Raw genomic sequence first — 13,493 nt, 5'->3', positions numbered from 1 at the left:
TCAGTGAGCCTGATAAGTGGGTTTTATCCCCATTTTACAACAGAAGAAACCAAGGCTCAGAGACTCCACCCAAAAGTGGCAGCCATTTGTCAGGCACCAACCATGGCGAGAGACCAGGACCAAGACCTGGGCCACCATTTCTATTCCACAGGCAGACCCCCGTCACCTGCAAAGCACCAGATTTCAAACTGGACTCAATTCCACCCCTACGCTTACTGCTTTAGAATCTATTTTTTAAATGCAATTTTAGGGGTTTTGGTAAAATCGCCTTAAATGGAGAAAAACATTATGCAGCATTCACTTGATATTAGCCAAACTACAAGAAGTATCAATTGATTAAAAAAAAAAAATTTATGTACCTTGCCTTACAAGTGATTTCTGGGTAAAATTTTCTAGAGCTTATAATTCCATCCACGATGTGATCTAATATTGCCTATTTCTAAAGCATTTTACATAACTTTGCTGTACACCTGAAACTAACATAACATTGTAAATCAAGTATACTCCAATAAAATTTTTTTAAAAAGGCACTGTACAGTTTAAATAATGCTCTTGCATACTTTCTCTTACTGCACTCCACAGTAACTCTAAGTTAGAACTTACACATTATCTCCATTTTCCAGATGAGAAAACAGAGGCTCAGGGAGGTCATAGGAGTTAAGTAGCAGAATCATCTGCTTACCATTTACTGACCTTCAGAGTGTGAAGCCTAGATCTGCCCTCCACCCCTGTGCTAACCGAGGTGTTCACTCATCGGCCCCTTGGATTTCCTAAGGACAGGGCAGCTCGGCGAGACTCTGGCTGCACCTGGCGCACGCAGACCTACTCGGAGTGTGGCGGGGGCGGGTCGAAGGGAGGGACACGGGCGCAGGCAGCATGGGTCTCACAGGTACGTTTATTCATGCCCAAGGGCAGCGGCACTGCTGCAAGTCAACCCGATGTCCCACGTTCCCACAACACAGCCAGACCGACGTCCCATCCAAGGAGAGCTTGTTAATGATGACCACGAGCAGGCTCAGGACTGGAAGCTTTTCAAAGAGAAGCACGACACAGATACAATTTAGGAGGAAAGGAACAAGCAGACTGTGGTTCATTATATAGGTATGTACTGACAAGCCAGAAGATGCAAAGGACAACTTTCAACATGATGGAGCACATGGAGGGTTATTTCTATACGGATGTACATGGAGGGTCTGTGGAATCAACAGGGGCATGCAGCTCACGTGCAGGCGCAAAGAGCAAGCGGCATGGAAATGTCTTCTCCCCAAGGTCAAGGGCCAGTCCTAAGTTTGCACAGGAATCAGATGCCTAGAGTTTCACTGTCCTTTGGAAGCAAAGTGAAGGAACGCCCAGCACTAGGGCACAAATTTATGTGGTTCTTGCTTTCAAAACACGCTCTACAGGGCAGCCCACTGGCACAGCTAACTCCTCCTGCCTACTGGTGACACCAGCTAGCTCCGATCAGTTCATTTCACTCCTGGAAGCTGTACTTGGCCCAAGGGGTGAGCAACGGTTTTTAACACACAGACTGTAGGGGGTGGAACTTCAGAGTCCGCTTCCAGCAGGCCAGCGCTCTCCACGTTCTGAAGTGCTCCTACTGCCTCTGCGTGCTTAGTGAACCACGCAGCAGCTTCAATTCACAACAGGGATATACCTTGTCCCAAAAAGGTACGATGGGGTTTTTTCATTCCCCATCCATTTTAAGAAGCAGAAATCTTACCTTTCAAGGCTTTACTTCTTTTATCTAAAATAAATGGAAAGAAAAATTGGTCATGTCAATGCTTTACAAAAATGCCTTTAGTCGACTCACTGTCGAAATCATCATTTGGCTGAAAAGTTCAGAGCTTAGGCAAAGCTATTAAATGAAGCTTTCAGAAAACAGGAATTCCTATAGTGTCTCAAAGCCAAGAAGTGGTAAAAATTCTACCACAGATGTTCTCTCAACAGTTAAATAGCCCTTCAGAATCTGCAGGACTCTTCACTCTCTACCAGATCCTAACCTCCAGTCTTGCAGTTTAAAGTTTCTCCTTTCTTTCCTCTTTTTAACCAATCACTCATTCATACACAGTTGGGCCTCATCTCTGCTTCACTGAGAACCAAATGGTTACTCTGCCCCTATTTTTATTAAGAAAATATTTAAACATTCAGATCAATGGAAAAGGTACAGTAATACACTGCATACCATGACACTTCATCCCTAAATATTTTAACCTGCATCTCTGAAAACAGGATATCTCCTATGCATTCTAAATACCATTGCCACACCTAAGAAAATTAACAATTCCGATATCAAGGTCTTGTTCAAATTTCTTATCGCTGACATAGCTCTTACACTCCCCACATTTTAACAAAGGACCACCAGGGGTTCGGATGTTCACTCCTAGTTAAGAACCACAGTTTCTTTACAATATGAATTGTGATTCCTCTTGAAAGTAATTTTCTTCTTGACCTCCAATGAATCAAACACAAAGAAACTTACCAGCACTCCTGATTTTATAAACGATAAAAGCCATCAGCCCCATTCCTGCCCAAATCTCCTGGTAAACTTGGGTATAGTAGGGCTTCATGGGGACCCAAACATTCTTAATAAGGCTTTGAAGCATCTGAAAAGGAACACAGTGATAAATATTACCATGACTATTGTTTTAAACCTAACTGGTAAGAGGTTTCCATTTATTAAGTTTGACCCTATTTCCCAAACTATTCAACAGGGAGCAGCCCCTATGCCAGACCTGCTACCCGAAGCCATTCCAACATCTACATGGGGACTCCTGCTCTCAACAGCTTTCCAAGCTCCACTCACCTCTCATCATCCCCTGACCTTGGCCATCCGGGCACTCCTCACTTCACATTCCTCCAGCCTCAGAGCTCTCCCAGCCCGTGCTGTCCCGCACTGTCATCAATGGTCCCCCTCTCCGAAGGCTATCGTCCACGAATGCCCCCAAATTATGCCAAGAATTACACACTTTTGAAGAAACTAGCATACCTGCATCACCATGTTAAGAACTGTTGGCGTTCAAAGCTGGGAAAGAACATGGTCAAGGCATGGTGATTTCCCTGTGACACTAACACCCAGGCTTGGGCTCACGTTCATCAGCTGTATCTCAGTCCTTCTTTTGTTTTGTTTGAATCTCAGCTGTATTGAGGCATAACTGACATATAAAACTGTAAGTCATTTACGGTGTACACCATGGTGGTGACTTGATACATGTGCACGATGTGTAGGGACTTGCCCTGTCTAGGTGATTAACACATCCATCACCTCACTTTTTTTGGAGAGAACTTTCAGTTCTCTAAAGAGCCAGAGCATCTGGGAGAACAGTGTCCTTGGTAGAGGCAGCTCACGGGCCGAGACCCAAGGTCAGAACATGCTCGGAGTGGGAGGAACAGCGAGAAGGCCACTGTGGTCACTCAGATTCAAATCCTGGCTCTGTCACTTTCCAGCTAACTTAAACTGCCTCGGTTTCCTCATCTCTAAAACAGCACCCGCCTCAGAGGGCTGTTACGAAGATGGAGGAGTTGCTCTGTGCCAATTGCAGTATCTGCTGTCCTACAGCAAGTGCTTGTTACATGAAGTGTCATGGCTGGGCTAGTGGACAGAAGATGGCCAGGTCATACAGGGCCTTGCAGGCCACAGCAAAGAGCGCAGCTTTTATTCTCAGAATGTCATGCAAATTTAACAGCATTCACGAAGTGCTTTACTTGCTTATCTCCTGCACTACTTGGACATATCTGGCTGGACACAGTTGCCTGAGACCACACAGCTGAATCTGTAAGTCACCCAGCTGGACCTGCTCCTCATTACTGAGAATCTGCTCTGAGGACTGGCTTCCAGCTCTTCCAAAGAGAGAACATACCCAGGCTGAGACCCAGGCCTGAAGGGTAGCCAGCCCCGAGTGACCCAGGAAGACGTGGCTGTGTCCTCCTCCTGGAACCCCTTGCAGACGTGTCTGCCCTCACACTTCCTGTCTTCAGGCAGTACCGGGATGCTCTGCCAGAGCATAACGTTCCAAGAAACCCACAGCCCTGCCCTGAAAAGGCAGACGAGAAGATCCAAACAGGATGTGGAGGAAGCCTCTGGAAGCCCTGGACAGGAGGAGTTCAGAGGCACTGAGCAAATTCCTCTCCTCCCTGTGCCCAGCACTGACTGGGAAGGAAGACCGATGGGGTCGGAAGCCTGCGAATCCTAGGTTCCTACACCAGTTCAGCCTGTTTTGCCCTCGATCCTGGCAATGTCTTGAAGCTGTCATTTCAGAGGTTTCCCTTTCTGTGAAACAGGGATAGCTCCACCTGCCCCACTGGGCTCTCAAAGTAAAGGACCCCAACCTACTGCCTGGTGTGGAATAAAAACTCAGTAAATGATCGCAGCAAGAGCAGAAAGAATTTCTGCAGATGCCCAGCTGACTACAACAGTACTAAGCTCCTGAGATTCTACGAGGAAGGCCTTAAGCAGCTGAGGGCAAGGCCCAGGTCAGGTAGGGGCCTTAGAGCAAGGCCAGAAGAGGATCTAGAAGGAAAAGAGCAAAGCAAACTAGGAGGGTGTAAAGGAGGTAAGAAGGGGCCAAAGAAACTTCTGTTATCTCCATATTTTGCTCGGGGCCCAGACCCCTGGTGTTGTCTCCTCACCTAGAATTACCCAAGAGTGCTTCAGGGTAGGTACACGGCAAATGCTTACCTCTCACCCCGCCTTTGGCCCAAGGCTGACATATCTGGCTGGACAAGCGACATGTTCCCAATGTTTACAAAATGAGGCCCCCTACTTTTTCTGCCTGAGTTCACTCTATCTAGCATCGTCTCCCAGCTGTGTGAGTTTTATTAGTGCCCATTCCTTCAAAGACCCATCCTATTCAAAGGCCAAGTGGGTGTCGGTTGTGTCCGTTTAAGTCTGCAAAGTGGTTGGTATGTTACATTAACAGCAAACTATCACCTGACCTTACACTGGAAACAGGAAACGTCTGACCCGTTGAGCCTCAGACCGGGCTTCACAGGCTGAGGTCCGTACAATTGCAATAACCTCCGATCCCGTTTTGGTCCCCGTTTCCCCCTCTCCCAAAGCCCTGTCATATGTACAGTGTAGCTCCGAGAACAGTGTGCTTGCAAGGAAACTTGAGGTGTAAAGGAGAGAAGAGAGTAAACGTGGGGAAGGAGCTCTCGGCTTGGATCCTGACTCCATCACTAACCTGCCCTGTAAGCTCGGTTAGGTGGTTGAACCTCTCACGGCCAAAGGAAAAGGCGTAGCGCGGCCTCGACTAATAACAGCTAACCCCAGGACGACCTCCCTTTACAGTTTGGGGGACCCAAGTAAAAAGTGCGCGTGGGCAGGTAGAAGAGTTGGACCTCAAGGTCAGCGGGGATGGAGGTGTGGCCGCGGTGGGACCGGGGAGGCTCCCACCCGCTGCGGAGGCCACTCCGGGCCCCAGGTCCTCGCCGCCCGCGATCCGGCCCCTCACCGTACCGGCTACCCCGCGCCGAGCGCCGACCCCAGCCCCGCTCTCACCTCGGCGAAAGACTAGCGCCTCAGCCAGCCCCAACTCAAAGCTGACGACTCGGAAAGGTCACTGAGCGCGCAGGCGCCGCGCGGGGCCTGCCGGGAAGGCGGAAGGAGCGGCGTCGCCCTAGACCAGCGCGCCTCCGCCGGCCGCGCCTGCGCACCCCAGCGCCCCCAGCGGCCGCCCGGGTTCGGCCGCCTGGAGGGTTGGGGGAGGGGACGCGCGCGCGTGCGTGCGTGCGTGCGTGCGTGCGTGTGTGTGAGACAATCACGTGACTTAACCATTCGTATTTGCCTGGGAGTGGGACTTTCAGTGCTGAAACTGAGAAGGTCTTGGACAAAACTGACGAGTCGGTCTACCCGAAAAATGGAATCTTTACTTGTGTTAAACGCAGAAAAGTTGCCTCTCCCGTCTCTGATTTTCTTGCCATTTCTCTGTTAACATGTTTCGCTCTGCATATTTTTATGCATCAATTCTGTGCATCGTAATTCTACTCAACAGACAATCTAAAGACTTCACAGGGGTGCAAGACACTGGACCTAAAAGACGCAGGCTTTAAAAATAACCATGCTTGGGACCTCCTGGTGGTTCAGTGGGTAAGACTGTGCTCCCAATGCAGGGGGCCGAGGTTCGATCCCTGGTCCTGGAACTAGATCCCACGTGCATACCACAACTAAGAGTCCACATGCCACAACTAAGGGTTCGCATTGCCACAACTAAAAGATCCTGCATGCCGCAACTAAACATGCCACAACGAAGATCCCACAACTAAGACCCGTGCAGCCAAAATAAATAAATATTAAAAAATAAATAAAAATAACCATGCTTAATATGTGCAAGAAATTAAAAAACAAGACTGAAAATCTCAGCAGAAAACTGGAAACTGTAAAAAGTTAAACAAAAGAAAGCCACTTAACTGACTTGAAAAAGAGCCCAATAGAAGTTGCATTGATTTAGCAACAGATTAGACAGTTGAAGAATTACTGAATTGGAGGCTGGGTTAGAAGAAACCATTCAGGAACACAGACAAAAGAGAAAGCAACAGCAAGAAAGTCTATCATAGGTGTAACTGGTGTCTTAGTATAACTGCCAATCTAGAATTCCACGCGTGAGGAAATTAGCATTCAGAACAGAAGGCAAAATGACATTTTGGGCCAACTAAGAACTGAGGGAATAATCACCAGTAGGCCTGCAGATTAAAAAAAAAAAAAATCAACGTTCATTATTCATGCAGAAGGAAAGTGAGCTCAGAAGGAAGGATGGGGAGGGTGAAAGGAAGAGCAACAGACTTGGTCCTACTTCGAAGTGAAAGCTTAGGATCAAATGAAGCTGCATGCAAAACTTGGAAAACTTAGGGTAGTGATGCTCAAAGTGTGGTCTCGGGGTACCCAAGGCCCCCGAGGGCCGAAACTATTGTTTGTAATAATGGTAAGATGTTACTCGTCTTTTTCACTAGAGTTCTCTCACAAGTGTATGGTGGAGTTTCCCAGAGGCTGTGTGGCTTGTGATGCCACAACAGAATGAGTACAAAAACAGGAGAATCCAGCTATCTTCCATTACGGCAGACATTAAGAGGTCTGTGAAAATGTAAGCATCTTTTACTCTTCTCAAACACCAAAATTTGGGGGTAAATATAGTGACTTTTCATAATGATTCCCTTTAACATCAACTGGTCTTATTATCATTTTAAAATGAATTTAAGAAGTAAATAAAACATTTCTTAGTTGTAATCCCTAAATAAAGCAGATAGAACCCATGTAAACAAGAGCTCTGTAGGGTCTTCAACAATTTTTTTCTTCAACAATTTTTTTTTTTTTTTTTTTGCGGTACGCGGGCCTCTCCCTGCTGTGGCCTCTCCCGTTTCGGAGCACAGGCTCTGGATGCGCAGGCTCAGCGGCCATGGCTCACGGGCCCAGCCGCTCCGTGGCATGTGGGATCTTCCCGGACCGGGGCACGAACCCATGTCCCCTGCATCGGCAGGCGGACTCTCAACCACTGCGCCACCAGGGAAGCCCTCTTCAACAATTTTTAAGCATGTAAGTGGGTCCTGAGACAAGGACAAGGTTTGAGAAACACTGTCTTAGAAAAAGAATGTTTTAGACTTATAATGAGCTAGAAAACCACAGAGGACAATAAGCACTTAGGAAGAACTTAAGGAAGAGCATCATCATTGTAAAGCTAGTTCAAGACAAATCTTTTAAACTTCAAACTCGACTTGAGAGCAACAGAATTTTAATGTCCTCAGTTGTTAATCTAACGTAGCCCATGAAAAACACATGTTCAAAGAAAACAATGTTTAAAGAAAGGGTCATCCCAGCAGATTAATTCAAAATGCAAAATGCTGTATTTTGTGGCTGGGAAGGTCACTGAAGATATGAAGGTATTTTGGGCAAAGCTCCTCCCACTTCACAGCATCACCATCACTTGGAATTGCTCTCAGCTGTTTTCCCTTTGGGCCTGCAGCTCCAACTGCTCTGGGGTTGCAAGTATGCGAAACTTCCACCAAGGCCCGCTCCGTGGCCTTCCCCTTTGCTCTGGCCTAGATGTCTACATGCCTATACGGAACTATGAAGCTGCCTCTTTTTAACTCTGGACTTTGGGCAGGAATGCCAGATGAGCTGGGCTAGATGACTAAAGAGAACCAAGAACTACTCATGAAATGAAGGGGCTCAAAGCCATTTACTCTGTCACGACACCGAATGTTAACCAGTGTTTCGTCTGGAAAGTGGCAGTTAAATGACAACACATTTCAAAACTGAAGAAGCATCAAGACGGTGTCCTTCAACTGCAGTTAAAAACTCAAACCTCAGGAGGACCAAAGGAGGTAGTAAGCCAAAAGGATCAACGAACAGAAAAAGCCCTTCAGAAAACATCTGCGTGAAAGGCACTTTCTTCAGAAAAAGAGCAACTTCCACTTAGAAACACACTCACTGTAACATCAACAAAGGAAGGTAGTGTGGGAACAGTAACGTACTAGGAAACACAAATGGGATTGGCAGAGCTGTTTGAAGTGGTTTTGGCCTATCTTGTGAAATTCAGAACATGTGCTAGCCTTCACAAAATGGATGTAGTTGCAGTATTTTCCAACCAATGCTGAATGACATACTGAGAGTCTAAATGACTTTATGATCACATTTTCTTACTTATTGAAAAATATGTTCTTTTTTCCTTGCCAAAAAATGTGTGTGTGAGGGGGACTTTTGAAGCCTGTACTATTTGGAACAGTCAAAATATGAGGCCCAAAGCTCGTAATACATTAGTGGTGTGGCCAAGATAGGGCCTGGGGCTTCTAGCTCAGTACCATGCTGGGTTTGTTTTTTGTAAGAAACCAATAGCTCAACCCGGCCTAGTCTGACTTCTCTCTGCACTGTTCTCAGGCTGACCTCCTATCTGCCACTCTTGGGCATTTTCCAGTGTTTGTTTAACTGATTGGCCCTCACACTGTTGACCAGTGCCATGCTCTGGATTCCTCCCACCTATTTCTTCACAGGGCTCTTTCCTGTGAGCCCACACTGCACTGGGCACTGACGGTGTGAAGGTGGGCAGGCAGTAACGTCACTCTTCCGATTCTCCCTGTTGCCTTTCTTCCTTTGTATATCTTTACTGGATTTTTCCTCTCTGACCCTTCTTTCAGGCTGCTTCCTAGTTTGTCTACTTTCACTCGCTCTGGCCTGGACCATTTCAGCTGCTCCCAGGGTGGTTTTAACCACCATCCATTTGCTGACGACTTCCAAATGCGAACCTCTCACCACCTGTTTCTGTCTAGCTGTGGGGAGGACACCGCCCCTGACACGCGGATTTAGGAAGGAAGGAAGGAAGGAAGGAAGATGAACTCAGTTTAGTCAAGATCTCGCCCCACTGAACTTCTTGCAGATCCTCAATTCAGCCAGCAGGGCCACCTGCCTTCAGGCCTTCATCAGCGGACTACCTCCCCCTCCGAGTCCTCTTTCGCCGGGCTCGTTCCTGGTTCTTCTGCAGGTTTCCACTTAGGTGTCATTTTCTCCAAGAAGCCTTCCCCGACTTCCTTGCTCCCTTCCCCAAATTAGGTGCAAGGTGTCCCAGGTTAGCAGGCTCTGGTTTGCCTTCCATCTTCTCCATGCTGAGGTCTATTACCACGACCCTGCGCTGGGCCAGGCACACAGCTGGTGCTCAATAAACGTCTGTCCCGTGTTGGCCCAGAGCGCCCACCAAGCCTCAGATGGAGTAGCCCTCAAAGCGGGAGATTGGAGAGAGACTGGAGGCCTTGTTCTTGCACATCCCGGGTTCGCTGATGCTGGGCCGCGCCCCCAGACGGCCGAAGGGCCCTGAGGGACTCGTTTTGCCAACTTCGGTACCTGGTGGCCGACCCCCAGCAACCGGACTTCGGCGTCGCTGACGGGCAAGCGCTTCCGACAGGCTTCACACGGCGCAGCGGGGCGGGGCGGGGCCGGTGGCACAAGGTCAGGGTGGCGCGTGGGGGCGCGTGGCGCGTGTGGAGCGCTCTGATTGGAGGGCTTGCGGCGGGGCGGGGCCGCGGGCCTGCCGACGCTGCGTCGTGCGGGCGCTGCGTCGTGCGGGCGCTGCGTCGTGGTGCGACGTGTTCCCGCTTCGCTGACCCGAGGTTGAAGAGGCGCGGACGCCGGCCTGTGAGCATGCTGCGCAAGCTCACCCTCGACCAGATCAATGACTGGTTCACCGTCGGCAAGATGGTGACCGATGTGGAGCTGCTGGGCTCGCCGCCCGCCCTCCCGGCCGAGGTGGCCCGGGATGAGGTGCAGCGCAGGGACGTGGGCCATGAGGCCCCGGCTCCGGCCCAGGCCCAGGCCAGGCTGGTGCCGCCCGGGAGGTAAGGAGGCTGGGGGGGGAGAGACGGGGGCGGGCGCAGGTGCGGGCCTGGGCAACGAGGACCTAGGCCTCCCCGACCCCGCATGACCATGTCGCTGGCCTCGGCCGCTCTGGTGAGATGTCTGGCCGTCCCAGAGTGAGCTGGCCACCAGGCAAGCCCCACCCCGTGGCCTGGGCCAGGTGGACTTCTCCCTACCAGAAGTGGAGCCGCTCCAGAGTCTGGTTCAGTTTAAAAACTTTTTATTGGTAGGCTTTATTTATTTACTTTTTAGAGCAATTTAAGTTTATGGAGAAATTGAACAGAAAGTAGAGCCCCATGTACCTCCTGCTCCCCAAACAGTTTCTCTCATTGTCAGCATCTAGCTTTACTGTGGTATGTTTATTATTATTAACTAAATCCGTCGATAAGACGAGGGTTCGTCCTTTTTTTTTCCTTGCTGTACACGGGCCTCTCACTGCTGCGGCCCCTCCCGCCGCAGAGCACAGGCTCCGGACGCGCAGGCTCAGCGGCCATGGCTCACGGGCCCAGCCGCTCCGTGGCACGTGGGACCCTCCCGGACCGGGGCACGAACCCATGTCCCCCGCATCGGCAGGCGGACTCTCAACCACTGCGCCACCAGGGAAGCCCTCCTCCATGTGTTTTTAGGGCTTGGTAGCTCATTTCTTTTTAGTGCTGAATAATATTCCATTGTCTGGATGCACCACGGCCCGATCACCACTGAAGAATATCTCGGTGGCTTCCAAGTTTTGGCAGTTATAAATAAAGCTGCTGTAAACATTCTTGCGCAGGTTTTTGTGGGCTCAGAAGTTTCGGCGCATTTGGGTAAATACCAAGGAGCACTAATGCTGGATCTTTGTTCAGTTTTATGAGTGCTTCTCCTCCCATTATTCCTTGACTTGGGTGCTGTCAGTTAATCTGTTCACATGATTTTAGTGGAAATAAGGCAAGAGGATGCCTATATTTGTAGGAGACCTAGACCTGGTGAGTAGAAACACCTGCTCCCTCTTTAAAGAAGGTCACTGTGGAAGTATCCCCTGCTTGGGGTATCTGCATCACTGCTTGGCCTCTTCCCCCCGAGTTCAACACCCTTTACCGTTGAGAAGATGGTTTTGATTTTAATTTTTTTTAAGTTACCATTGTGCATTGCCCCCAGCCTTCACCCCCATTTGATCTAGTGGATGGACTCAAGAGTCTGAGTCAAGGTCTCATGGGTTGTTTTGAGCCTTTGTAAAGTCAAGTGCAACTTGGGATCGTTGGTAAATCTGTTTCTTGAAGGCAGGGAGGGGACAGAGAGACTCTGGTACAGCTTTAGAGTGGCTGTTTTGTTTACGTTTTCACACACTTTGTTTCCTTTAATTACTCTGGCGAATGATCCCTTAGATCCGCCCCCTGCCCCCACTCCCCTGCTTGCTCCGTAGACTTAATGGGCAGAACAGTATTGCTTTTAAATGACTCACTGTGGTACTGAAGTAAGCTATTATTGACCTTGTCAGAAACGCCAAGCATGGATTTAAATGTCCTTTTAACTTCCTGGACCCTTAATGCTCATCTAATGCCAGAGTCTCTAGCAAAGAGTAGGCACTCAGTTAAATATAGCTATATTATTTAATCCTCAAAACAACCCCTTGAGGTTGCTGGCATTACCTTGATTTTATAGATGAGGAAACACACTTGGGTGGTAAAGTGACTTGCCTGGTTTCCAGGAATAAATGGTCAAGGTAGGTAGAATGACTTCCTCCCCCACCCCCAAAAGATATCCACTGGAACCTGTGAGCATTTTATGTAACGTGGCAAAAGGGATTTTGCAGATGTAATTAAGGTTACAGATCCTAAAATAGGGAGATTACCTGGATTATCTAATCAAATGAGCTCTTAAAAGCAGAGACCTTTTCTGGGTAGAGTCAGGGATTTGAAACCTGAGAGGGACTTGACTGGTCATTGTTAGAGGGGCCACATGGAAAGCTTGAGAAGGAATGTGGGCAGCTAAGAGCAAAGACTGGATCCTGGCTGACAGCCAGCAAGAAAATGGGGACCTCAGTTCTACAACTTCAAGGAGCTGAATTTGGCCAACGACCTGAATGAGCCTCCAGCTTAGGGAGTGCAGCCCTGCCAGCACCTTGATTTTGGCCTTGTGGGACCCTAGACAGAGGACCCAGTTGGTCCACCTGGACTTGTGATTTACAGAAACTGAGAGATAATGAACTTGTGTTGTTTTAATCTGCTGAACTTGTGGTGACCTGTGGCAGCAGCAGGAGACTAATACAGTGGTAGAGCTGGGACTCAGACTTAGATAAGCTGACGGTGAAGCTGTGGCAGCTCCAGTGCCTGGCAGACAACGGCTGCTCAGAGGCTTGTTGAGTGATGTCTTCCCAGTGAAGGAGAGTTTTTTTAAAAAATAAATTTATTTATTTAATTAATTTATTTTTGGCTGCGTTGGGTCCTCATTGCTACATGTGGGCTGCTCTAGTTGCGGCGAATGGGGGCTACTCTTCATTGCAGTGTGCAGGCTTCTCATCGCGGTGGCTTTTCTTGTTGCGGAGCATGGGCTCTAGGTGCGCGGGCTTCAGTAGTTGTGGCACGTGGGCTCAGTAGTTGTGGCTCGCGGGTTCTAGAGCACAGGCTCAGTAGTTGTGGTGCACGGGCTTAGTTGCTCTACAGCATGTGGGATCTTCCTAGACCAGGGCTCAAACCTGTGTCCCCTGCATTGGCAGGCGGATTCTTAACCACTGTGCCACCAGGGAAGCCCTGAAGGAGAGTTTTGATGTTGGTGAGAAAACATTCGATGTAGGGGAAGGCAGGCTTTATAGGTATAGGGTATCGCATAGTGAAAAGGTATTTGAGAGGGACAGTCACTCAGGTGGGAAGATTAGCTTGCGTTGAGTCCCCGGAGTCCAGTCTGTGGGTGCTGTTAAATCAGCTTAATGAGTCATATGAGTTGTGACCAGAAAAAGAGCAATAGAAAATACCAGACTGTATCATGGTAGTTCAAATAAGAATTGCTCTGTGAGATGGACCTGTGTCTGTGTGGTGAGTACAGAGTCACAGTGTGAGTTTCTTTCTGAAAGAAAGCCCTGCTTGAGTTCCTGTGGTGAGAAGTGAGCCAGGACCAGGAGTTGGGAAGGGTGGTAAAGTGAGTAGGGGTAGTTGAATGGTTTGCAAATGATATATTCAGTGATCCT

General features: G+C 48.8%; 1 protein-coding gene across 2 annotated transcripts; it reads right to left on the bottom strand.

Annotated features, from left to right (window-relative positions):
* Positions 1–877: 877 nt before the first annotated feature.
* Positions 878–5,655, bottom strand: ATP5MJ (ATP synthase membrane subunit j). 2 transcript variants are annotated; one of them, XM_060003839.1, is made up of 5 exons: positions 5,498–5,643; positions 2,987–3,152; positions 2,480–2,603; positions 1,721–1,744; positions 878–1,028 (listed from the first exon to the last, which is right to left on the bottom strand). In XM_060003839.1, the coding sequence occupies exons 2-5, from the start codon at positions 2,996–2,998 to the stop codon at positions 994–996; spliced, it is 195 nt and encodes a 64-aa protein (XP_059859822.1). In that variant the 5' UTR covers positions 2,999–3,152; positions 5,498–5,643; the 3' UTR covers positions 878–993. The 2 variants fall into 2 exon arrangements, with proteins under 2 accessions (XP_059859822.1, XP_059859823.1); XM_060003840.1 differs by lacking the exon at positions 2,987–3,152 and having other exon boundaries at positions 5,498–5,655.
* Positions 5,656–13,493: the final 7,838 nt, after the last annotated feature.

The sequence above is a fragment of the Delphinus delphis genome, chromosome 2 (assembly GCF_949987515.2).
Source record: "Delphinus delphis chromosome 2, mDelDel1.2, whole genome shotgun sequence".
NCBI classification, from domain to species: Eukaryota; Metazoa; Chordata; class Mammalia; order Artiodactyla; family Delphinidae; genus Delphinus; species Delphinus delphis.
This window is presented reverse-complemented; position numbering and strand designations above follow the sequence as displayed.